The 27,630-nt window shown below is 41.2% G+C and overlaps 1 protein-coding gene across 5 annotated transcripts in view; it reads right to left on the bottom strand.

Moving 5' to 3' along the window:
* LOC107324988 (uncharacterized) overlaps positions 1-27,630 on the bottom strand; it is a 364,407-nt gene that overhangs the window by 78,107 nt on the left and 258,670 nt on the right. For 4 of the 5 annotated variants that reach the window (XR_014946938.1, XM_085549905.1, XM_085549916.1 and 1 more), the window contains one exon: positions 15,794-15,916. Coding sequence is in view for 2 of the 5 variants with exons in the window: in XM_085549916.1 (XP_085406042.1) it covers positions 15,912-15,916 (5 nt within the window). In the remaining 3 variants the exon portion in view is untranslated. Of the gene's footprint in view, positions 1-15,789; positions 15,917-27,630 lie in introns of all 5 variants that reach the window. The other variant, XM_085549923.1, reaches the window with a different exon arrangement.

Raw genomic sequence — 27,630 nt, 5'->3', positions numbered from 1 at the left:
TTTCAGAAGGTGCTAAGATCTGTGGGTATTTGCCCCATGCACACAACAACTGGAATCACATGGGTGACTTTATGGTTTCTCTACAATTAAATTTCACACACGCTGCCCCCTGACAGTCTGATTTAAATAGCAGCAGTCTGCATAGGCAGACAACAAACTGCCTGCACAAGGAATCCTAGCTTGGAAGTCAGTGTGAGCTTTACTGTAGAGAAGACCCAGATGTAATGGTCTGTCCTGAGCAGCACAACACATTGCACAAAGGGAAGACTCTGTTACTGTGGGGACTCCAAATGAAACGTAAAGAAGGAGGAGGCATGGTATAAAGTTTTGGCCCCACCATCTACATCGCATTTCATTTTGGCACTGCCAAACAAATGAGCAGCTGCACTGCTCTCCAACTGCAAGACCACTCTGGTCTCCTCTATGGATGTGCATGTTAATCAAAAACTCCAGCCTTCTGCAAACATGAATGATTAGATTGTTTATATCTTGTACTCAGAGAAATGCTACCATCTGATCTTTCTCCAGTTGCCTGACACTCCCAGAACTGATTTTTTTTGTTTCTTTCCTCCATCCCCCCCCCCCCCACTAGAAACAGTGAAGCAACCTGACTTGCAGCCGGAGAATGTCCTGAGAACCCTGGAAGCAGCCAGTTTGCCTTATTTACAAAGAAAAAGCATTGGAGGACCTGGACTTTGGAATAAAGAAGATATATATTTGAGTTCTCTGAAAAATCAGTTGGCCTTGATACAAACGGAAGAAAACAGATTTCCTTATTAACTAAACTTTGGAGGGGTTTGTTTGTTTGTTTTCAAACAGGTTGGGAACATAATGTCATTCTCTGCATGGTAGCTTGTACAGTAAGTGAATTATTGCAGTGTTGTTGGGAAGAGGGCCTGGAGATGTTCATGCACTATAAAACCAGCATCCACCCACACTTTACTGTTAATGTTATAACAGAACAGAAGCACAGAATAGCTCAAATTAAGTTAGAATTTTAAAATCTTTTTTCCTCCTGCCCTTTTGATTAACCATATAATCTTCTTCTCAGCTCTTTACATTGCACCAACAGGTCTCACTGGAGTAGCAAACTTCCGTGAAAAAGATTGACGTACAATTATGGATAATAAGAGAGAAAAAAGAAAAGCACTCTAATGAAAGCATAGACATTTGCTGCAAAAGGAAGATTGGCTAGGAAGTTATGAGCAAGAATATGATACCCTTCCTCATGTGAATAGTATTTTGTGCACAAATAGTGCCCCTAATGTCTCTGCTTCAGGTGTTGCAAAGTGGTCACACCTGGTTCTTCAAGCTCATTGAGAAATGGAAAGAATGATGAGTTCTGCTGTCACTTTGTCTTTTCTCTGTTCTATCCAGATTTCTTTCTTCTATCACTCATTTCCTTTTGCCGAAACCATAGCTGTAATCTCTCTGAGATGAAGAAGTGTCATTTTGTCTGTCTGGGTTCCCTAGCTACCAATGTAAGTGGGATGTATAAAAAGATGGCAGTAGCTTAGCCCTGCCTGGAAGCTAAGAAGCTGTAAACTCCTTAACAGGACTCTTGATGCTCAAATTAAGTAAGTGCTACCAAAAACAGCTGTCTAGGAAAGACTTGTAATTGACTGCGCCTGGGCCATTTGCTTTATTTCACAAAAATGCTAACCAGATAACATGAGAATGTAAAGGTTGGATGAAAATTGGGCTGTGGGAGGAGAAGAGACCATTCCTGAGCCGCTCTCCTGTCTGCTGTGGGGAATCAACACCAGATACTGTTCCTCCAACTTAAGAAAGGCAAGATGGTCTTGACAATAACTTTGTTGTCATCCATGATTTGACCTTCAGTTCTCCAGAGTGTGGCAGCTGTTAATTGAAACAGTATGGATGGACTTTAGAAATTAGGAAATATCTGGAAGAGTTGTTTTCCAGGCTGAGGAGAAATACTGTCTGCAACACAAAATGGGATCTGTGCTACATAAAACAGGGTCCAAATATAGGCTTTTCCTGAGGCAGTCTCTGTGGTGGTTTATAGGAATCCAGACCATTCAGAGCATAAGGTCCATCTTCCAATGCATTCTTAGTGCCCAGCCACTGCTCATAAAACCCCAGTGATTCACATTTTTTATCACCCTCCCAATTTAGCTAGATGGTCATTAGGAAGCCTGGATACAGCTTAACAAATGGTAATAATTAATTCACTATTACTTTATTTGTAATTCTTGCACCCAATGTAATGTTCCTCATTAAATATTCTGACAAAATACATAAGTGCCAGAAATGTTAGCACGGGGTTATATAAACAGAACAACTGGCACCAAGGAAAATTTATCCTGCTACAGTCTGTTAATGTGGGGATTTCACTCAATTAAACTGAGCATGCAGTGAGTGCTCTGTCCACATCTATGAAGGAAAAATCTTAATTGAAGAGAGAACACCAAGGAAAAATGCAACACGTAACACTGTCTTTACACAGTGGGCACTACTGTCTATAGTCACCTCAAGTCATATGGATTTTGAACAGAGTGCCTGGCATTATTAGGTTTATGCTGTATGTCAGGGAGATTATTGATGCTTTTTATCTTGTTCTTTTTACAGAAGTATTGTGCAGATGCACTTGGCTGTTATGCGACAGTGTAAGAACACATAGAGTTCATGGTGACATTTTCTTCGTGTTCTTTTCGGTGCATACAACTACAGCTGCTCATCACATTCATCTGTGCCAGAAGAACAAACAACATTCAGCTTTAATGTATGATTGAGCTATGCAGCCTTGGATTTCCACTAACCAGGTTGATATCAATAAAAATTTACTTTTAAAATAATCCATTTAGATCAGTGAGGAAAGATGGCATTGCGGTGAGATCATATGTTCAGGGACAATAAAACCCTGTAAGGACTGGTTAGATTTTGTTGTAGCCTTCCTGTAGTACTGTGGGCAAAATGGCTGATCCCTCAATTATTATTATTATAATAAAACTAAAGTTTAATTTAGATTTAGCAGAAGATTCAACACAATATATCCATTTAATGAGTCATTCATTTAGAGTTTGTTGTGGATTAGTATACATGAAATCCAGATGTGGGGTTCTCAGTACAGGGGAGGCATGGATCTGTTGGAGCACATCCACAGAACAGCCACAAAAAGGATCCAAGGGATGAAACACCTCAGCTACGAAGACAGGCTGAGAGCTGGGGCTGTTCAGCCTGGTGAGTAGAAGGCTCTGAGGTGACCTGATAGCTGCTTTTCATTATCTAAAGGGGAGCTATAAGAAAGAAGGAGACAGACTCTCTATCAGAGTCTGCTGTGACAGGACAAAGGGAAGTGGTTTCAAACTAAATGAGGGGAGATTTAGACTGGATGTAAGGAAAAAGTTTTTCCCTATAATGTTAGTGATACACTGGCAGAGGTTGCCCAGAGGGGTGGTGGATGTCCTGTCACTGGAGACATCCAAGGTCAGGCTGGACAGTGTTCTGTGCACCCCAATGTAGGGAATTTGGGCAATATGCCTTTAAGGCATAATATGATAGCATTTTGCTTGTGGAAGGAAATGGTGGAGCTTTACCTTTCAAATGTTGCTCTGGTTAGAGACCTTCAGCATACAGTATCTGCTGTGTTAATTTTGGCTACATGAAGCATGGAGCCTGCTACCTTTTCTTTGCCAAAAAACAAAAAGAGAAATTCCATGTCTAATCACAGAGGATCAATGTCCATGTCTATTGCCTTGAATATTTGACATCATTTGCCACCTGACTTGAACTGGGTTTACAAAGGGGGTATTCTTGGCTGTGGGCTGCAGTGGAAGTGCTAGGGGGGCAGTGATGCCATGCACAGATTGACCTAGGCAGAGAGCAGGTGAACAATGAGAAGCATCAACAGTAGGGTAAAGGGAACTGCAATGACTCCAGGTGGGACACTGCAGTCACTGCAGCTTGAGGCATCATGCAGGACAGAGTACATGAAAACACTTAGCTCTGCCTGTATTACACACGAAATATGTTTTGGAAGTTGTATATTGCCTGCAACTTTCAGAGCCTCTCAGGCATCTTCACAACCAGCTCTGCTATTTGTTTCCCCTGACAGCTTTTCTTCTCCACTATTCTACTCCAGTGCTCACTCAGATACTCTGCAAGGGGGATGTCACAGGAAAAGACAACATGATCATGCTGTCTGTCAGTCCATCATATTAACCCCTACACACTCTCAGCTCCTCTGTGTCAGCATGACGCCAGAGCAGGGAACAGCTGGGAGAGGCCTTCACAGGTGGAGGGGGCTTGAACACAGAGGAAGATGCTGGCTGGGCCTCTGCAGTTCTTTCAGCTGGACAGAGGGGTGGGCAGGTGGAGATGCAGTTCCCAGCTTCAGTAGGTTAGTTTCTGTTAATCCAGATTTTGAGGGGGACTTTGTGAATGTTTATATTCACCTGACTATTTGTAAACTGACTTGGAAGATTCACCAAATTTTAGTCCATGCTTCTAAGCTTCATATTGCCATGCTGCCCTGCACCTTCGCCCTTTTTCTTGTGGCTAATAAAGCAAGAGCTTTACATCCTCCACCTGAACACGAGCATATTATTTTTAGGCAGAATATTGCTTCTTTTCCATTTGTCCTCCAGCTGCCTTGTGAAGAGACAAGATGCCTGAGCAGCATGCTGTGGGGAGGAATATTTCCTTCCTAGATAGTTTCAAACTGGACGATGCTGAATTCTGTAGAGCAGCAGCAGAAGTGGCTGTAACTAACAATCGATTCTAAGGATTGAACCATTGCCTCCATTTGCAAATGATCAATAAAAGGCCTGGGCTTTAATGATCGGCTGCTCATTCCAAAATAATTAACCAGGAAGAGACTATAAATTAGCCTCTGCAGCTATACCAAGAAGGTGTGGGTGCAGATGGCTGGGAAATTTACAGATAGGGAGAGGGAGTCAGAGCCTTTAGGCATCTTCTGTCTGGGCATCCATCGGGGTCAGTGACTCCTCAAGCTCATCCAAACCTAGTGACAGTCTAAAGCTACCGGACCATGTGGATGTGTTACTGGAATAAGACACTGCTTGACTGAAAATCTTGATGTACACAACTTTTCATCAGAGATGCTCTCAGTGCCTGGCTTTTCTTTTTGACTCTTAATGTGCAGAAGCTTTCAGGTTCATGATGGCTTTTGGGTTGTATCCTGGTGGTTTCAGCCATTTTGCAGTGCATTTGGCAGCCTCAGGCGAAGCGGTGTAGTTGAGGCCAGGCTCTTGGTGCAGAAACCTTCCTGACAGACAAGGCTTGTCTGAGTTCATTTCCTTCAAGCTTTGCTTTAGCATTTCCCTGCATTTTAAAGATTTTAAGGTTACTCACATGACCCAGATCAAGCTGCTGGTAGCATGTCTCTGCTGAATATTGCTGTGCACTCCTGCAGATAAATACCTGGCTCCTCCAGCTGGGTAGGTTATCCCGCTATGTCTAATCTGTCACAAAAGATTTGTGTTCAAAAGCCAAAGGGTGGGGTTTTTTTATTTATTACTGTAAATCTGTCAAAGGGAAGCAGCTGGAGCAGAGCTCTGCACCCTCAGGGAAAAGAAGAAAAAAAGTTGTTTTGGTGGGGAACTCAGCTAAATTGTTTAAATTAGGATTTACTGACAGTGTGGGTACTGGAGGCACAAACATCAACCTGCTAAAAACAAGAGACTAGGTTATGTCAGAGAAGTTGTGCAATATGGGTGGCAGCAATGCTCCTTCTCTGGCACTTGCTAATCTAATGAGGTTTTTGTCATCAAAATACCAAGTGATGTCTGTGAGTAAATGACAAAATTGCTATTGAACCATAGAATCATAGAATGGCCTGGGTTGAAAAGGACAACAATGATCATGCAGTTTCAGCTCCCTGCTGTGTGCAGGGTTGCCAGCCACCAGACGAGGCTGCCCAGAGCCACATCCAGCCTGGCCTTGAATGCCTCCAGAGATGGGGCATCCACAGCCTCTCAGGACAACATGTTCCAGTGTGAACTGCAGGGCTTGGAGCCTGAAGAGTCTCTGCCCAGACCAGTTGCAAACACCACCTTTGTTCTGACAGCAGTGGGTAAAATATATCACAGCTGGCAGTGAGACTCAGTCTCAGAAGATACAGTGCCCACAGCACTCAGGTGTGGTTTTGCCTCTGCATGGTACTGAACTAGACTAATGGAGAGAAGTGCTCCTGGTCTGTAATGTCAGCTAGACACTTTTAGAAATAACTCTCCACCCCCAGTACTGAAAAGAAGAGGCAGTGGGATGCTTTCATGCCATGTGGGAGGAGTGGGTATCAGTCCTGCAGCTGCTGGTGCTGTGGCAGTGGCTATGCAGCAATGGAACAGCCCGCAGACACTGATGGCTGAGACCAGCTGCCCTCCCCATGTCCCCAGCCAATGTGAAGTGTGGAGAGAAGCTACTTCAGTTCCCTGAGCAATTTTTTTCTAGTGACAGCTGTTACGTCAGTTCAGGACCTTTACCGCTATTGAAAGCTGCTTCACTGCATAAGGAGACCCCTGGAAGGCAACCAAGCTGTTTGTAAAGATAGACATGAAAATCTGGATAAATGAGTCAAGATCATGGAATGAAATGATGATGTACGTAACTGCAGCAGGCTGTCTTTCATTCCTGAGCAAAGACCAACATCCTCAACTACAAGGGGACTCAGCTGCAGCACTATATACCATCAAAGTTAAATTCACTGCTTGGAGTGAGCCATTTGCCTTCCCCAGGTAATGAACTGGAGACAGCAGCAAGGGTGCCACCAGACAGCAGCCAGATGGGAAGCACAAAAGGTAGATATATAATCCCTGGGTGAGCAGTGACAATATTGATTGCACAGATTGGATGTGAGGGGCACACAGGCAGTGACTGAACAAGCATCTGCACACCTTACTACCTGCATGACAAAGTTTGAAGGGCAAAGTGTGTGTTAGATGCAATTCACTGCATCGATCCCACAGCTCTTACATAAAGAGTGTTTGAATGTTATAGAAAACTGCCCTTCACATGCAGCTCTGGCTGACAATGGAAGCTCTGCAGATTTGTCACAAGTGAACATGACCACCTCTGAACTCCCATTCCATGACTGGCAGCCAGGCCAACCCAAAAATGTAAGATGGTTGTTACAGCCCACCAAATGAGTCTGCCACAATTACTCAAAGGCAACAAATAAATTTTTATGAACAGAAGACAAGACATTAAACATTTCAATGACGACATTTTCACATTTCTTTGAAGTTATTATGGTAGAGAAACATAAAGTAATATTCCCTCGCTGTATGAAATCAGTCAGGTTTCAGTTTCTTCTCCATTGGTTACAAAACCAAATCTAATACAGGGTCTTTTTCTCCTATAAATATACCCTATCCAGAGCGGTCCCTCCAAGGCACTCATTTCATTTTTATTAGCCAGGCAGTGTGAGTCATACTATTAATCGGTATCAGCAGCAACATATCACCCGACTGTCCTTTGCTGCAGCCTATTTTTAGAAAGGGAATGAGCCTGCTGCTGAGTTATATAATGATGCAGCTATTTATAGGTCTCTATTATACCTAGAGAGCACCATCCTGCCTCCCAGGCTGGGAGCTGACAGGGCTGCGATTAGAGATTCCGCATTCTCTCCACCATTCACACAGACACATTTGCAGTTTTGTTTACCTGCCATTATTCCTTCTTATTCAGTCTGAAGTAAAATTTCATTTGAAATCCTGTGTGTTCAAGGAAAATCTGCTTTAGAACTAACCCATTATTGCTTGTGGAAAGGCAAAACAGACAGTCAGAATGCCAACAAAATAAATGTATTTATATTTGCCTCCCTTCGAGGTTGCATGAATTCAGCCAAATGTAGTTGTATTAAAAATACACTCATAATTCTAGAAGCGCTGTCATAAAAATTTCAGATTCTGAGGGTTTTTCCCACTTAATTGTATTTTTTCATGCTGATTTTTGGGTGCTACAGGTAGAAAATGTGGTGTAAGGCAGATTATGTAATACTGGGCACAAATAAACATAAAGATGGGAGAGGCAAGCATTTGTGATGGAGGTAGTAATGTGACTTTTGCTTTATCCAGGCTAGATCCTGCACAGCAGACATATCAACTGTAATACAGCTTCAGACACATATGCATTTGCAAAACAGATATTAGCAGTTTAAGGCAAGCTACACAGAAGCTCAGGGCATAATCTCCATGCTTGCGCATTTCAGACCTTGTGTGTTCATTTGTAAACTCTCTAGAACCGGACATTTACTTTCAAGATAGTAAATAGATTAGATTCCTCTCCTGGCCTTTCAGTGCCTACATCGCCCTGAAGAGCAGGCTGAGTCTCAGCCAGACATGCAGTACAAAGAACAAGCAGGACAGAAATGGGAGGAGAGCTGGAAGGTACACTCAAGGATCATGGAGTCCACACAGCACCACCCAAAACCAAACCCTATTTCTGAGAGCGCTATCCAGACTCTCCTTGAACTCTGGCACTCGGGGCGATGTCCACAGCCCTGTGCAGTCATTCCATGCCCACCACCCTCTGGTGCAGACCCTTTCCCTAATACCTTTCCTGACCCTCATCTGACAGAAGTTTTCTTTCTTCCTCTTCCCTCACTGAGGTTTTAAGCATTCCTCTCTTTCCTCAGACACCCAATTTTCACAGAACTAGTACGAGTATTATGTCCTTGGAAGCTGAAATTGGCTAGTAGCACAATAGGTTTCAGAGACAAACACAGGCACAGGTACACACTGTGCAACCACAGAATCCTCAGGAAACCAGGATTAAAAATGCTTCCTTGAACTATTAAAATATTTAATCTTTCAGCAGCTATGCCTGTTTGTTTTGTTTTGTTTTCTGAATTTGCTGCATCCCACTTTAACACATTGTGTCCAGGTTAGGTACTGTAGTTTGACCTTACGTCACAGTGCTATTTAAAGTGAAGTTCTTAAATTATTAACCATCATACATCAGTCCCTTCACTGCAATCATAAGCAGCTTGCTTCTGTGAACTGAAATGGCTAATGATACAGAAATTAATGGAATGCTTCATATTTTGTTCCTGGCCGGGGGTGGATTTCTCTCAGGCCCCAGGATTTATTATATCCCCCCTCCCTTTTTGCTTGTACATGCAACGCATACCTAAGTATCACAGGAGAATTACAATATAAAGAGGTGCACCATCAATCTGATGGCCATTAAAATATGGTCACTGACCAAATCCCTTAATATACTGAGTTATTGCAGTTGGCTTTAGAATACACTTTAGAGAGGATTAACTGCAAAGCATGTTAAACCAAGGGCATATCTCTCATTCTCAGCTGCCACAAATGGGATGTAAGTTTTGCATACAGAAGGAAGGAGAAGGTTTTTGACAGCTAAAGATTCTTATCTTTCCTTTACCACAGGGAAGTCTGGACAAGATGCTGCCTGCCACCTTTCCAGTCTGACATTATCTGCACATCAGCAAAGCTGCTGAATGTCAGGCTGTGATAACCAGTGAATGCTTGCTTCCATATGCAGAAGAGCTTGCCACCATGCAGCAGACATCGGATAATGCTTCTGGAAATGGAGCAGGGAGAGAGAAGGAAGAAAATGTGCATTCAGTGTACACACCCACCTCCCAAATTAATTTGAGGAAGGTTTATGAAGATATGCAATTAAATTACAAGTACCTATGTTAGCTAGAAATCATTATCCATCATATTTTATTAATCCATTGATATTTTACTCACTGTGAGGCTCTTGTTAATATAAATAGCTTAATTTCTTATGGCAGTTATTGAATAGTAATAAAATATCTTTTCTCCCACAGTGATGGCAAGTCCAAATGTTGTGGACAACAAGAGCTATTGCTGAAATTTAGCAGGTTTTTAATGCCCTGGAAACAATCCAGGCAGACCTGTCCTGGCTGGAGTTAGCATAGACCTTAGCCATAGAGTAACCACATAGCACGTGTCATTTCTGTCAGCACTTGGTGTTAATGTAAAACCCATTTCTGCAGCCTGGAATGATGTTCTTTTTGGAGAAGAAGCTTGTCCAGATCCTTTAGGGAACTTATCAGAATATAATTATTTGAATATTTGAATATCTCTGCAGGATATTGTTTCAGCGTGTCTGTTACCTCATGGACCCTATTTGTGTGCTATGCTGTATTTGTAACAGGAGATATCATGACCACTTATGGACTAGAACACCACATTCTTGGGAACTTCCTTTGCCAGCAAATACACACACAATGGCAGCCTTGCCTGCAGCAGGGAGGTTGGAAGTAGAGGTTCTCTGAAGTCCTTCCAATCCAAGCCATTCTAGGATTCTGTGATTCTGTCATTCTAAATCTTAGTTGTCTCTTCAGGTAGGGATCCTTAAGCGACAAGAATTTCCCACTGTTTTCCTCCTCACCGTGTACCTCTGAACATGAGTTGCATGGGACCAGAATGCAGTGAGCCTAGGAAATGGTAGCCGGCAAATCTTCTTCATCCACTGCAGCACAGTGAAGCCACAGATATTGTGGGCAGAGTAATTCAGACATTTGGTGAGAAAAAGTGTCAGATACCAATTAAGTTACATGGACTGATGATGTGTTTTTGCAGCCCACAACCTTTTTTTTTTTTTTTTTTTTTTTTTGCTGCCCCATCCTTTGCAAAAGAAACAAGCAAACAAGTGAAATTAAGGAAGCCCAGACCCCACAGTCCAGAATCAATCAGGAACCAGACACTTTTTATCACGGAAATGCTCATCAAATTTACCTGCAGGAAGGACTTTCTTGTCCCATGTGGCCTTTCCATGCCCAGTTCTGCACGGCAACCACTCTTGAAGAGAAGAGCAGCCATGCTAGCCTCACTGGTTGTTTAAAGAAACTGAACCTTATTTAGTTCTATACCTACCTTCCGCATTAATATAGGCACCTTCTGTAGTGCTGAGTCAGTGGCTTAGCACTACACAGAGAATTACAGAATCACAGAATCATTAAGGTTGGAAAAGACCACTAACATCATCTAGTCAAACCACCCACCTACCACAAATATTGCCCACTAAACCACGTTTCTTAGTACCACATTTACAAGGTTTTTGAACACCTCCAGGGACAGTGTCTCCACCACCTCCTCCTGGGGCAGCCTGTGCCACTGTCTCATCACTCTTTCTGAGAATTTTTTTTTTCCTGACATCCAACCTGATCCTCCCCATGCACAACCTGAGGCCATTCTCTCTAGTCCCGTCTCTGCTACCTGGGAGAAGAGTCCAATCTCCACTCCTCTACAGCCTCCTTTCAGGCAGTTGTGAAGAAGTAAGTTTTCACCTTCTCCAGACAAAAAACAGCCATTGACTCATTCTCATCTCACCACCAGTGAGATGACGAACTGGAAATAAAAGAGAATTCATGGTTTAAGATTAAAGAACTAAGGCTACTTGGCTGCTGGTGTCACCTGTGGGCTACAGTTGGCACCTAGATCCCAGATGTCTCCAGACTGCAGGTTTGCAATTTAGCTCCTGGAGGTGGCAGCAAGAGGACAAACAAACTTCAGCTCTTCGTGATAGCAGAGCTTGATGGGAGGCAGGCAGGGTTGAGTGGGGCAACTCACGAGGTGAGTTAGAAGAGTTCTAATTGTGTTTCTCAGCAGAACAGCAGAATGCTTGGCAGACTTGATTTTATTTAATTACTGTCAAACATGCTGCCCTTGAAACATATACAAATGATTCTTCACATGTATAAAAAGGTTGTCATTTAATAGACACAAAGTTAGTAAAATGGTGATCACTTTTCCTTGTTTAAGTGCTGTTGAGAGCTTGAATAGTTAGGAATAGCTACTGTAAGAGTTTTGAGGCTGGGATCCTCTGAGATTTCATAATAAGTCACAGAATTTTTAACTAGTTTTAGTATGCTGTCTCTTCCTGTCCCAGATTGGTGGGCTTTGTATTTTGGTATCCTGCTGTGCATAAAAGATGTGCATTACCTAAAGGAAAATAAAACTGCCCTTTAGCAGATTTATAGCTTTTCAAAGAAAATTGGTTTCACTATATTTGGAAATCCATATGTGCTGAAAAAAGACTTTGGCTGAGAAGAGTTACCCAAAGCCCATAAAATATATGCAGAGTAAGTGTTCATGAGCTCAAAACAGGGGATTGTTTGATTAAACTGCAAGAGACATAATACAGCTGTAGAATTTTGTTTTCCTTTTTCCTTCGCTCTTTGCTCATTGCTATGCAAAGTCATTGCTATCTAATAGTAGAAACAACATTTCTGGCTATGTTCCTCCTGAGGTAGTTATAAAACTGATACAATGCAAATTAAGTAAGTTCTGAGGTTTTCTTCAGCTTTTCACTTATCAGGTTTTAAAGACTCCCACTGCATTGTAGAGCTGACTTAGAAATAGCACAGACTTTTCAGGTACTTAGTTTTGGGTACTCCTCAGGCACCTACCTATGCCTCACATTTTGCTTAAGTCTTGTGAAGCCAAGAAGAGTCTAAGAAAAACCCTGAACTGCTGGGCTCCAGGCAATTACCAGAGAGCTGGTACCACCCATGAGCACTCAGATCCGCCATGGTAGAAGCACTTCCCAGCAGCATAGCCATGTAGATGTCTGTTTTATGTCTCAGGGAATAGGAAATAATAAGGATGGAGTTAGCAGGATAGCTGGAGGGCTCCCTGAGAATTGTCATGTGCTGTGCATCACAACCTGCAGAGAAGCTGTCCTCTTGAATACAGAGGGAGACAGAGAGCCTTGCATTTGGGAGACAGGGAAATGAATCGGTGTGGTTTCTTGAGGTGGGATCTCTTAAAGATGTAGTCTTTACAGAGCAGGTCAGGACTGATTCTTTGATGAGATGAGGGACTAGATTGTGTGTTATGGAACATAATGATTAGAATTACAGAAACATAGAAATTTAGAAAAGACCTAAAAGATCATCTCGCCCAACCAATCAATACCATGCCCACTAAACATGTCCCTCAGTGCCACACCTCATCTTTGTCCTGTGTTTTCTCTTAGCTCTGTGCATGCTCCCTACAGGGAGAAAAGAGCTTTCATTTTTCTTCTGTGCACTGTTCCATGACTAAAAAATTAAAGATAATGCCTTCCTTCCCAGTTTCTGGAATAATTTCTTGCTGATACCACCTTAGCTAAGTTTTCCAAGAGAGAAGAGAAGGAGTATAGAAAGAGTTCAGCTGCTCTTGCTTTGTTCTTCATTTGTCCCTCTCCATCCAAATTTTTTCTGGAGGTGCTAAGATGAGCTGCCTTTGCTTGCAGCCCAAACGGGACTCTCTTGTCAGCAAGATACAGCTGGAACTGTTCAGTTTTCCTTTCTCATTGCCTCTGGAGCTGGTGAGGGACAAAAAGAAGTGAGTTTTTCTGATCCTGGGAGGAAATAAACTGAACAAGCTGTAGGGGCGCAGTAAATTTTTTTCTTCCACAGGGTTGTAGTAGGAGGAGTGAAAAAGAATACTGCCCTGGAGGGGTAAGTTAAACTTGGGACAGTGGGGACGATTGGTTGTCACAGCCATCAGCCATCTGCCTTGCCTCTCTTTTGGAAGCTGCCTGCCCAGCTGAATGATTCATGAACCACCTCGATTTATGGCTTGGCTTAGTCACAGGAATTAAAATTTATGTGGGTTGGCTTTGATACATTAAGCTGTAAGTGTGGCAATGCAGGGATGGATACATGCCCCAGTTGGGGTGTTCCTGATATAAGCAGGGATACCAGCCTCTGGCAAGGGGTGTAAGATTCCTGGGAAGGAGAAACCCATCAGTCTTCCAAAAGTCACCTACACCAATGTGCATCAATAACTTTACCACCTCAGGAGCTATTTTTATTGTGCTAAAGCATGCAAGAAACTGTTTCATCACCAATTCTCAGGGCAGTGACCATAACCCGCTTACAGAGATACATTCACAAGCTCTGCATCCTCAAGGGACCTTTCTCTATGATTGAGTATACTTATACCAAGCCCTGTGTTTGAGCCCGAAGCAGAAAATGGATAAAACTATACATCTGCATCCATTCACTGCCCTTGCTTGCTTTTAAGAATTCTCTTCCACCTTTCTGAGTGTAATTTTTTCTCCAATAAATGAAATTGTGGAAAATATTTCTAGGTTATTTGATTCAAAACTTGTTTTCTCAGCAAAACTTAAACATTAATTCTGTTTCTTTCTGGAAAGTTTTAAGAACCTGAGCTACCGATGCATTTAGATGTAATACCTCCAACAGGCAATTTTCATTCACCCAGGTCACTTTGCATATATCTAGTTTCAAGCAAGTAATATAATAGCCTGTAACCAAGCTTATCAAGAGATGTGAAGAATAATTCTCATCATTACTCCTCTATCTGAGATGATCTTGGGACAAATTTTAGGCTTTTTCTATAGCCTAAAGGTCCATACAGCAGTATCAGGGATAGCATGCGTGAACTGAGGTAGGCATATCCCTGGTTTTGTCTGCCAAATGTGCCTAGGGTGGTCATTACCAAATGAATTTAGTTTGTTCATTTCCAGTGTATCTAGCAAGTGACCTCAAAACTTTAAAAAAGAGGATAGCCTGTGGGATTTCCTGGGATTTGGAGATAAACTAGGCAGTCTCAAACTGCACAGAGCCAAAAAGAGAGGACAAAATCTTAAAAAATCCAAAAGAAAAAAGCAAAAGGAAATAGAAAGAAAAATTTAAAGCTCCAGACTTTATAAAAAATCCATTTTGTGTGTGTGTGTGTGCTTGACATACTGTAAAAACTAAAAATAAATAAATACATAAAATACAAGAAGAAGCAGTGAATCGTATTTAGATGCATACAGTATTGTAAATGACTGAAGGACAGATTCAGGTCTCGCCACACGCTTTCCTTCCTCCTCTTCCTCCTTTGCCTGCTCCCTCCTCTCCCTGCTCCATCTCCTCACGCTATGCCCTCTGCAAGCCAAGTGTAAAATAATGGCCTTCATTCATGTGTGACTTGCAACAGCCCTCTGAGAGTTTGTAGCAGTGGGAGCTTTCCTCCTGATTGTTGAATGCATGGGGTCATGCAGATCACTAGACGCCCACACTGTTGCATATCCGACAGTGTGAAGCCGATGCATTCCCTCCTGCAAGTTCTAGCATGGCACTGTCAGTTCCTGTCGGCTGCATGAGCAGCTCCAGAGCCAGCTGTACCATTTTGCAGTGGATGTAAATGCCTGCCTGTGTAGTGCTGTGCTGCAAAATGGGGGGTGGTGGAACAGAAGCCCCCTGGAGGGCACCAGCAGCCAAAGCCTTGCCCTCTGCAGCTTGTGTTTGTTCATAGTTGGAACAAGATAAAGCTGAAAAGAAGGAATCTTGCCTCCCTGCTATAAAACAACAGTCAGGTTAGTGTCGTGCTCATGGCTGAACTGTCTAAAACACACCACCTGTTTTGTTCTATTGTTTGCTTCTGGCATACAATTGCTATGACTGCCTGGAGCGGGTTATTTTTTCCCTAGGAGTGATCTAAAGAGTGTCAATAGCTCTGCCACCTCCCACTGCCTACTGCTGCTCCACCCAAAGTGTGCTTTGCTAATATAAGCCTCATCTTGAAGTGACAGGGAGCTGAAGTAGTCCAACACTGCATATACAAAACTGAAAACTAAATGGAAATTGCAGCTTTGCTTACATCAGCTCACAGGCAGCTGGATATTTTTGTCTCAGCTAACAGAAGAAGCCCATCCCTCTGCCCCTGCCATAGGCCTGGAAGCTCAGAACAGACCCCTCTGACAGGTTTTAGCACTGCCTCTTGAGAAAGAGAGCAATCAGTGGTCTGTCATGTTATGAATCTTAGCAAGACAGCTCAGGAAGTACAGGACTAGCATATTGACTACCTGCCTTGTTCACCACTTGCTTAGGTGACACCTGTGGATGGGGAGGTTTTGTTTTTCTCTCTCCTGTGCTTGATTACATCACCGTCAGCGTTGCTGCCTTCATTACTTCATTCCTCCCTTCCTCACCCTGGAAGAAAAGAAAAATTAAGTTAAAAGCCATGCTTATCAGAGAGGCAGGGTTTAATTAGCTTACAAAAATACAAATTTCATGGTTCTTCAGAGATAGACATGGTGGAAAGGGGAGAACTTTAATAACAGTGCTTAGCATTTGTGAAGTGCTGTGTGAGTTTGAAGTGTGTTACTTTGACCTCAGCAGTCTGCACAACCCTCCTGCGGCAAATCTTGGAGGTTACTGTAGCATCTGTGTAGGGTTGCTGATGTGGATTGTAGGGATAGTTTGGACTGTATGCTGTGAGAAAGCCTAGTTATAGACTATTCAGATATAGAATACGTAGGTCTAACAGCTGATGCACGTTTTCATAGGAAAGTCTATGAGCACTTTGCCAACCACATTGCCCAAAGAGTGGAGTATGACTCATAGAATCATAGAATCATTCAGGCTGGAAAAGACCTCTAAAATCATCTTACCCAACTGTCAACCTATCCACCTCCCAGGACAGGCTGTTACAGATTAACTTGTGGCTGCTACTTAAATAGCTATGGCTACTTTGTCTTCTATTTTGCCTACAAAGAAGTCACCACATATTTGAAAAACAAGAAATGAAATTAATGCTTGACTTCGCAGAAGCAAGGTGAGAATAGGCAGTAGGTTTCCTTTCCATAGATATGTTGCCTAGGAAACATCATTCTGTGATAGCTGCATGTTTGGTAGGACTGTATCAACTTTATCTCTGAGGAAACACAGGAAGAAAACGCTTCTAAAGGGAAGGGAATAAGAGCAAAGCTCCACCTCCATTCCATCCTCACTCTTGTTGCTGTTAGGGCATATCACAAGCTAATGACCAGGACTAGGAAGTTCCTTATGCTCACTGCTACCCCTTAAATCCTAAATTAAGGTGATCAAAACTTCTCTGTCTTTGGACCAGCTCTAGAGGTACCTAATGTCCATGGAGTAAGGCTATGACAGAACTGCTCCACAGCGGGTGCTCAGTGATTGGGTCTTTGAGAAAGCCTGCTCCAAAATGCCGGCCTAGATATAGCTCTAATCCTCAAAACACCTTTCTGAGACAGAGATAGCATCGTTAAGAAATGAGAAGTGACAGGATCAGATAGTTACAAAGATCCTGTCGGTATCAAGATAGGCAGGTGACAAGACAGTCAAAGCTTTAGAGGAAACAGGGCAGACCCTGGGAAGGGGGGAGCAAACCTCACTCTTTTAAAGGAACAGAAGCTATAATTAAAAAATGTACAGAAAACAAAGCATAGTGATTTGGAAGCGTTTTGAAATCAATGTGTCAATGCCAATATGGAGATAAGCCACCTTTAGTTCTTTCACAAGACCTGTCAGAAAGCGACCTGGTTAATCAGTTAACAATTCTCATTGTGAGCAACATTAAAAAACAAAGAAACCACAAACACAAATTGCTTTATATAGAGAAAAACCCAGGGAAACCTGGAATTCATGAATGCAAGACTTCAGTGTGAGCTGAAAATAACTAGATGTCAAAGATAGCCAGTTAAAGATCTAGTAGTATATCTAATGCCAGGCAAGATATTGATTTCCTGGAAAGAGAGGGTCAAGGACAGGTGACTCAGATAATTTCACAATAAATGCCCTTTTCTGTCCAGTACTGCAATCACTGCAGCATCTCTGCAATTCCCAGGAGTGCAAACCCACTAATGCCATGAAGCATGTCTTGTTTTGCTGCTCAAGAGCACTATGATTTACTTACTCATTTTTTAGATGTTGCACGTACATGTAATGGAAAATAAAACATAAAAGAAAAACTGAAGTACTCTTTTAGAATAATTAAGGCTCAGAAGTAAAGTTTTTAAATCCCAGGACCAGTTTTCTTTTGTTGTTGTTGCTTATTCCTCTGCTGTAAAGTTTCGATGAATTTGGCATCTTCTGGCATTATGTCAGTTCTGCAGCTACACAAGCTATCTCTGCTGCTTGATGTTATCATAGGGATTTTGCTTTGTGGCTTGCAGAATAATGCATTTTCAAGCAGCTAAGGCCAGTCCAACAGAGATATTCAGAAAAACTCTAAGAAACAAACAAAAAGAAGCCAGAAGAGACTGGCTTCTCTTCTTTTCTAGGAAGAATTTTTAGTCTTTCATAATTAATTTGTATAACAAATTAAGTCCTCTATTGATGGAATGGTTACCTTCCCTTTTAATCAGGAAATCTTACCTAATGTCTATTCTAACTTTCCCTTGGTGCTGTTTAAGATCACAATTCTGGTCTTATCCCTGCTAGGGTTGGGAGCAAAAATTTGTTTTTGCTTTGATTCTGCAGTTTGGTCATAGAATCATATAAGGCTATAATAAAACTAAGCTTATCATGTGGGGCACCCATTTTGGTGGCTCGGTAAAGCCACCAAAGAGAGCCCATAGACTTACTGATGTATGCTGAATATCAGTCACAATTACTCCAGACAAGGTTTTCCCAGTGCTGAGTAGAGTGGGGAGATTATTTCTCTAACTATATGTGCTTAGTTATTTATCATCTCCTGAATTTGATTCTGTCTTTTCTCCGCAGGAAGGAAAAGCTTTTTGACTGTGGTGAGTAATCAGTGGGAGTATTCCAGTCCAAGATGCACTGTGAGAGGGTTATGCCCCTTGGGATTGCTGTGCTAGTATCAGAGCCAAAATCCAGCCAGAACTTTCTCCACGCTAGAACTGGGACCCTCTTCTAAAGCCAGTGATATTTGCTGTCAAAACATATTTTCTGCCTTGAATACAAATACCAGTGATGGTATGATGTCATGAACTTGTCTTATTATTGCTCCCATTAGTCCAAGAGTCTTGACCTCCTGGACATAAGAGAGAGGGCTTGGATTCTTCTTAAAACTATTTTTTTGCCATCATTATAGTTTGACATTTTTGTTCTGGGTGTGCCAGGCAGGCAGAGATGACCTCTGGGCCATGGGCTGACTTAACAATGGATAGTGTAGGTGCTCTGAGGGGCCATAGTCCCTAGAGAAGATTTCTTCAAGACTTCCTACTTGCACAACTTGCCTCTGAAACCACGGAGATATACCAGTATATATTAAAGCTAAAATAAATGTGGATACTGCAGTATAAATTGTCCCTACTATCCATGTTGTCAGATGTGGCCCCTTCCAGGGAAACTGTTTTCACATTCAGACTCAGTCTTTGCAATAAAAACTTGATGGATTATGCACGTCTGGATTGCCTGGAATGTCTTGAGTCTTACACATAAACAAATCATAGAATCATATAATGTTTTAATTTGCAAGAGGCCCTTAAAGGCTCTCTGGTCCAATTCCTCTGCAGAGAATAGGGACACCTACAGCTACATCAGGTGTTCAGAGATCTTGTCACCAGGAATGGAGCATTCACCACCTCCCAGGGAAACACGTTTCAGGACTCCCTGAATATATGTGCAGTGAGTTAAGCTGTGAGTAGCACTGACATCAGTGGAGAGTCCTTTGGGCTTGTGAAGGCCATTTAACCTCCACCAGTTACTATCCAAACACACTGACAGTGAGAATCTCCTTTCCAGTGAAAGGCTTCAAAAGATGGCCTCGCAGAGCCCCTTGCAGAGACTGCTGGAGAAAACTGGCCTGGAGTCCACCAGCAACTGCCTGAAGTGGTAATAAGGTTTCTCTTTTTCATTCTTGAACTTTATACAAGGTGTCACAGCACAGCTGAACAGTATGGGAGTAGCGCCTGCCAGCAAAACACAGGAAATCTGATTGCTTATAGGCTTTTATCAGGTCATCTCTCCTTTCCCATAATACATCTGACAGCCTAAGGCTGTCTGCGGCATTTTGCCATGCTGTCTTTGGAAGGATGTTTGTCACCTGCTCTCCCAGTTCTAAAAGTTTCTTCTGTTTCTAAATGTCTTGCTTTGCACCTGGTGACATTTCTTATCATACATTCTGGCACATTCTGTTTCATCTGTCCTTGCTGCCCAAGTGCCATCTTTAGAGTTAAAACCATTTGTTAACCCTCTCCAAGGAAGAAATTATCCATTCAAAAAATCAGTCATGAATTCATTTTCCCAACACAAGCAGTGATTACAGATAGACTACAAAACACTCTGACACCAGCTTGCTTGCTATTTTTGTCCAGGAAAGAGTTAGATATTGCACTACACAAACATACACACGCATATAGTAACACCTCTAGAGCAAGGAATGAGGAGTTAAGCCCTTGTTGCTGACCTTAAAGATTGTTTGTGAACTAGCACTCGATTCAGTGATGTGGAAAGGGACATTTTGGTTGAGATCAAAAGACCATTCAGCTGTTTTTGAATATGTGTGAGAAAAGGTTGCAAGAAATGAGGAATACAATGGGAACTTTATACAATCTTGTGCTTTTGTTTTTGTGCTTCTTTTCCCCCAGCTTCCAGCAACCTCTGGTTTGGTGAAAGCAGTAAAAAATAGAAAACTACCAGAAGTCAGTAATAAGGGTGAGGAGGGGAACAACAAAACAAAACTAGCACTCTGCAGGTTATTTATAATTTAGACATAGGTGACATCCAGCCTGGGGGAAAATAGGTTTTCACACTTGCAATAGGCAATAAAATCATATTTGAATAAAACAATTTACTAGTAAAATGTTAACAGATGATGGGCAAATCCCCTTGACTATTAGTGTCTCCTGTGGGTGGCTACTAGAGACAAGACAGAGAGATTGGAATTACACATTTCTCATAGCAATTTCTTTTCTTGAGGAGAGCCTGTAGGATTTAGTGCATAAGAGCAGATATAATGAGCAACATCTGTTTCTGTCATTCTGTGGATGAGCATGTGAGGGAAGGAGGGAGAAAGAAAATGGGAGGAAAAACAAGGTTTGTGGTTGGCATGAAACAATACAGAATCAACATATTGGCTCAGTTCTGATGGAGATCTCCTGAATTAACACTTGCTACCCCTGTGTCTAACAAGCACAGGGTCAGTAACTGAAACTACATAAGAAAATACAGTGACTTTATGTGGATAATTTTACAGACCAATAGTTATAACTACTGTTATAACAAAGAAGGAAACCTGTGCTTCCATCAGTTGATTCAGAGTGATTACCATCAACACTATATAAGGTCTGACCTTAGGATGTTTTTGGATGCTGGCTTCAGTGAAGCTCTGCCAAAACTATTAAATGGCAAATAAACAGAAGCAGTCATAAATTGAGGATGGAGATTTTGTTCAGATTAGCGTGAATGATCCAAGCTGCTTTTTTGCAGTAGTAATTCAGACAAGAGTGTCTCATTCTGAAATTCCCAGTATTTTGTGACCTGAGGACACTAAGATACATCACAACAGAAAGTGATGGGGCAGTGCGTTATCTGAATTTTCTGGACCTGAAGAAAAGTGTCAATTCAGGTCCATAGGAATGTGCGCTGAAGTCACATTTTCTTTGTTTTTAATAGAGGAAGTTGAATTGATGAATTTCAAAGAAAAAGAGCATATCTCCCAGGTATGCTTTGGCATCCCATAACTCAGAACACTCAGGATTATTTTCCAAAAACTCTAAATGCACTCATGATGTTCTTTGGCTATCATAAGATCTGATTTCACCTTAATTTTATGTGGGCATGGTGTAAAACTTTTTATAAATTTACCTCCTCAATAGCAATGTTTTTATAGAAAAACTTCTAGTTAGTTTATATTTAGTTTATGTCTTCCATTTTCTCTTTTACTGGTGATAAACAACATTTCATTTGGGCCAAAATTGACATCATCACAGAATTATGCTGAAGGAATCACTGTCTTAACTTCGAACTTAATTTCTTTTCATTGAAGATGAAACACATCTCTGTCTGAAATACTGGGTCATACCCTCAAGTAAAGTCACATGCATCGAGTTTAAGCAAGGAAAATGATAAGAGCTTTAATGTTCCCATGGTTATTTGACAGGGGGAAATAACTCATTTTTTATGGGAAAAGGCAGGATTTGGAGTAAATCTTTGTTTTTGAGTGATGATAAATGAAAGGCTGATGTGATGATCCTTCTTGACAGCATTTGGGGAAAATGATGATGCGTCTGTCTAGCTGATGGATTTTCGTTCTAGCCATAGCTGGCAACTATTACTGCATTTTTTCCCCCAAAGTCATTCCCAGTAAGTAATTCTACATTGAGGGGATAATATATCAAAATTAATTAGGTAAATGTGGGAGTACACGTGCATTTATATGTGTGCATGATCAAGAGCAAATTTGGATTTAAAAAGGCAAATTCCTAGATGGTTATAAATCCCATAGTGGTTAAAATGAAATTCTATACTCTTTGCCTGCAAGACAATGTACTTAGCAGCCCCCCCTGAGAAGCACCAGGTTTCCAGAACTCTCTACATCCCATCACAGGGTCCATACTTCTGCTGTGCTGTGGTTTGTTAGACTGAAATCATCATCATGGTCACTGTAGGATATCCATGTTGGCTGTAAATTCAAAATATTTAATCTGTGCCTTCTGATTCAAGTAGGATGCTTATTGATGAAGATGGGGGGACTAGAAGTTTTGGAACATTGAATACTTTTTGGCAAAAATAAGAATTGCAGAAAGATAAAACAGATGGAGGTTGTCAGACAAGCAAATGAGTGGATGTTACAGTGAAAACTATTTGCAATGAAATCATTAACACTGGTCATTAAATTGTCACTTTTACATTTCAGAATTAATAGTCCATGGAGAGGAATAGAAGAAGTCATACCTCTCAGATCTTTTGCTCCAGGCTTTTCAAGATTTTTCTCACAGTCGCAAAATTTAGTACTTAGTACCATGAGCAGCAGCAAAGTGTGGTCTTGCTTCCACCAATTGCACCTGTAGTCAAACACTGTAATGCTAAGTACATGGTGACAGCAGAATTAAGTTTTGAGTGGTTGGAGGCACTTGGAGCCCTCCAAGCAAACCTCTTCAGTGAGCTCCTCTGCTACATGGTGAGCAGGTGGGGCACACAGAAGCCTTCCCATCTATGGGGTCTTTTAAAGTGTCTCTCAGTGTGCCAGCCACAGATTTTCATGGAACTGGACGAACCAACATTTGGGAGATGTTTGACCTTATGTTAAATTTCAACACTGTCCCACATTTAGATTTTGCTTAGGACCAAGTAAAAAGATATTTAATGTACTTAAATACATGCATGAAACTCAAAAGAGTGGCGAGGCAATGGCATAGGCTGCTTATGGAGGTCATGGAGTCGCCATCCCTGGCGGTGTTCAAGGTATGTGTAGATGTGGCACTGTGAGCATGGTGTGACAGACTGTCGGTTGGACGAGGTTAACTTAGAGATTTTTTCAACTCTAACAATTCTGTGATGCTATGAAATCTAGGTATATTACACAGCATTGGTACCTGTGTATGTGTTTGTTTCACCAGAGTTTTAGGGCTGTGTTTCTTCTCTGTCAAAGACTTTGATGAGTGTCCCTCCCTTCCTAACAGTGGAGTGCTTCCCTACTTTACACTCCCCCAGTAATAATGTTCTGTACCTCAGGCACTTTCTGGAATTTTGTTGGGATTCAGGGTTGTATAATTCCTTCTCTCTTGGGGGACATGCTGTTTGGTGCCTGTATCACGTTATTTCACCTTCTGCTTCTCCCCACGCACATACTTTATTTCCTGTAAAACCTATGGAACAGATCAGCTCATTTTGAAAAAACTGACTACTGTGCTGACTCATACCCATCAATAGCTCCATTAACAAAGTTGAGGATAGAGAACCAGTAGTGCTGCTGATGGTGCACAGGAAAGAAAATAATGCTGCTTGGTATTCAGATCTGCAGCAAAACTAATAGAAATGGTAGTGGGGATGAAACAAGATACTTTGGTTTGTAAACTACTCTAACCAATGTGTGGAACACTTAGAAAGAAAGAATGCCATTTTAAAACTGCTTTCTGGATGCTAGCAGAATTTAAGCAAAAATTCTGTGTAAGTGATACACAGATCACTGCAGAACCCCTTCAGAAGTTAAGAGGGCATCACCATGTCAGTGTAAAGATGCATTACTTGAGATCTCTTATCTCATTCAGCCACATAGAAGAAAGGTGAAGACAAACTGTGTTTTGCGTTTAGACCACAGAAGTAAAATTTCAACACTTTTAGATAGGTGTTCCGAAAATTACATAGTGCAATATTCAGAGCAGAAACACGTAACATTTAAGCCTTGCTGCATTTGCAGTTGCTGTGCTATGTGCCTAGCTTTGCATGCAGCAAGAAGGAGGTCTAGATAACAAGGTGCAGCATACATGCTATGGGGAAAGCTGCCTTTCCTGATCAGCAGAAACAAAAGAGGAATTAAGCTTTTGGTTTATCCTTCAGGGCTAGGTTTAGAATCACAAAATTTTTTCAGTTGGAAGGGACACTTAAAGATCATCTGGTTCAGCTACTGTTCAATAAATAGGGACAAGGTTTATTCACCCCAAGTCAAGCAGAAGTGCCTGTTACCAGCTGGGAAGCTGAAGGTCTGTATCCTGAGCACTCATCCACTCCTGAGTGGAAAAAGGGAAGGCAGGAAACAGAGACAAAAACACGGTCTAGCTGTGAATTTAACATCTACTTGCCACTGACTACTCAGAGCAGTGAGGGATTTTCTCCCCTCATTGAGACTTTGGTGGCTGTATCTGTTTTGTTACAATGGGTGGGATGTCAGGTTACAGAAGGGATCGGTGCAGTATTTTCAAAACTTTTCTGGCTGTGTTTGCATTCACGCTGAAGACATTTAAGATTAGTTGTGAATTTCTGGAGTGCTGAAATGTTGAATATGGAAACTTAAATGATCTTGAAAAGCATATTTCAGTAGCCTGACACTCTCTATTATTGTTAAATGCATTGACTATGGTCTGCTTTTTACATGATTCTGATACTTCTAAAGCAGTGGTTAGCAGGGAATGTGTTGCTTATTCATATGTTTTCAGAAAGGTTTTGATGTGCTACGGATGGCTACATTAATCCCATTAATGTCAAAGAAAATACAAAAAGGAGAAACTCTTATCCCCACATATGAAATGTTATTATGTCAGAAATAGGCAATTGCCTAATGAGATGCTTTGGAGTTTGGATGTATCTTTTGCTTAATTCAGAGATACAACTACTCACTTTAGTGCATTAAATGATGGTGATCACTGTGCTGGTACAGGCTTTGGCATGCTCCCATAAGTTGATGACTTCCAGCAGACCACCGTCACTGCTCCTTAAAAATAGAACCCAGGTGTTGCAATGCGTCATGAAAAGGACTTTCTTTCATGAATGAGTGATCTTATCTGATGGCAATTGCTTGCAGTCTGAATCACCATTTTTTACTAAATAGGGAATTTTATATAGGGAATTTTATAGACATTCATGTAATGGAAGTTCACAATATACCTCCTTTTCTTGTTTGTTTTGTTTTGTTTTGTTTTATTATCCCTGCCATTTTAATCTTGCCTGTGGAATATATTAAGAAACAACTCATTATGGACCTAATCCAAACCCCTTTAAGTCAGTGAATGCACAACTGCATACTGCAAAGGGCTTTGAATCCATACTGCAAAACATATAACCTGCAAATTAACAGTGGAATTCTTAGTTTATTTTCATTGCTTTTATTAACACTATTGTGTAAATTTTCCCATCTGCCACTCATTAGATATGTTAAGATGCACAGCTGTGATTCCCAGTGATGACTCTGGCATGTGATATTAACCACATCCAATGGTCTGCTAAGTGGCCAGAGTAGTCAGTCCTCTTTTATTTCTTCCAGGTGCAGCCGTACAGGCTAGTAAAGCTATAGAAATGGTTCTGTTTCCATTAAATAAACAAATGCATTCACAGAGACTTTTAAAATGGCTCTACTGCAGATGTTTCACAGATGCAATGTGATGTAGAGATCCTTAAGGTTTCCACAAGAATTTGAGACAAACAACCAGAAGAGGAATGTAAATGCTACCCTTTGTTTCATTTCAGTATGCATTCATATTTTACACAATAAGTGTTAAATTTACAAAGAGGAATCCCTATGATTTCTGATTCAGCACATGATTCTTCACCCTAGGCTGTATACATAGAGGGTAGATATAAATACACAAATCCAGCTGTGCTCCATTTTTGTAACTTATGTAAGTGTTTGTGTCTACATAAATTGATAACACAGAACTGTGGGAAAGACTTGCACTGTCAAATGAACTGTTTGTACAAGCAGAAATCATGTTTTGAACCCATGGGTCCTTTAAAAAGCCACATTTTCAAAATTGATTCTTTTCAGTTTGCCATTAAGACTGAAAAGTATCCTAATAGCTATAACAAGTATAATCTGTTGAGTTTAATGCCAAGAAGTCTCACAGCCTACCTTTTTTATCCCCAGCTTCCTAACAGCTAATGGTGAGTTTTGCCTTGAAAACATTTTATGTATGTCTTATCTTCCATAATCTTTCAAACTCCCTAAATGAAAGAGCACCATTTCCACAATGCTGATAGGTCACCCAGAACCAGGATAGACTGCCACATGCACACAGGCTTGCACAGAGATTGGTGGTGGAACAATGGGCGGTAGGGAGTGGAGCAAAGAAAACCTTCCAGTGTGGAAGAACACACATACTTATGTTCTCCACTTCAGCAATGCAGGATGACTCTCAAAAGCAATAAAAGCTCTGTTTGGAAAAAAACTTCCTTCTCTCAACATCTTATTTGGAACTGTTTACCCATAGATCATTTCTCTTTGCCTCATTAAAGAAAATATTCTATGTGTCCATTCACATTATGAGGATATTGACATATAAAATCTAAGGTCAAACAAGGATTTGATATCAACTTGGTTTGTTTTTCAGGCTGTTAAAAGATTTATTTTAAAGAAACAATAATTGCTGAAATATGTTAAATCATAAAAGAATGTAGCTTTTATTTGCCTTTTCTTTGTCTTTTTATTTATTTATTTATTTCTAGCAAATATCTCTTTATTGGACATTTAATAGTAAAAGGGAAAGATATAAGTGTGAAAAGTGCGATCTGGAAGGTCTTTAACCCACATACTATATCCAATGTGTTAGTCATGTTTGATTCAGGCCATAATGGAAGAAAAGTAGGAGGGTTATAGTATAGCTGGCTAATTGTCTTGCAACTTTTTTTTTTGTCATTTTGGCAATTACTTGGTAAGCAAAAAGTTCAAATAATCATGTTAATTAAATTGATTAGTGCTTGATGCAGCATTTCCCACTAATGATTAATGAGATCTGTCCTAGGAACTTGCTGCATTGCTGCACTGGATTGGATATTTCTGGTTAATGCACTTCACATACAATGCTTTGTAGGCAGCTCTGTACACAAAAAGATATTTCACGCCACTGAAATGCTACTTGTAAAACAGTGTTCTGTTACTGTTCTACCAGTAACTTCCTATTCTACAGAAATAGGTACATGTGCTACATCTGCACCTAACACCACCCCTTGAGTTCTGCTTTGAAGGAACCAAGGGTGAGTTTAAACTTGAATAAAGCTCACACTTGAAGTTGATTCACTTTCTGGAGGACCAGAAGATCCTTGAGACCGAGTAAACACAGACCTGGATTGAGCACATTCATGCCAAGGAGTACTTGGTGATTCCAAACACACCATTATAATCACGGATGAAGGCATAGTAAAGATTCCTGTCCCTCAAGTTTGCAGCAATAACTGACAAACAATTCCAGGTGGGAAAAGCAAGCAAGTGTCCCCCACTTGCTTAGATAGGGCTCTCATCACAATTCAGGATGCTTTATCTAGAGGATAATAATTCCCCACTG

This window comes from Coturnix japonica, chromosome 1 (assembly GCF_054131305.1).
Source record: "Coturnix japonica strain WE chromosome 1, WE-NBRP24, whole genome shotgun sequence".
Taxonomy (NCBI): Eukaryota; Metazoa; Chordata; class Aves; order Galliformes; family Phasianidae; genus Coturnix; species Coturnix japonica.
Note: the sequence above shows the minus strand (reverse complement) of the source record. Positions and strands in the feature narration are given on the sequence as shown.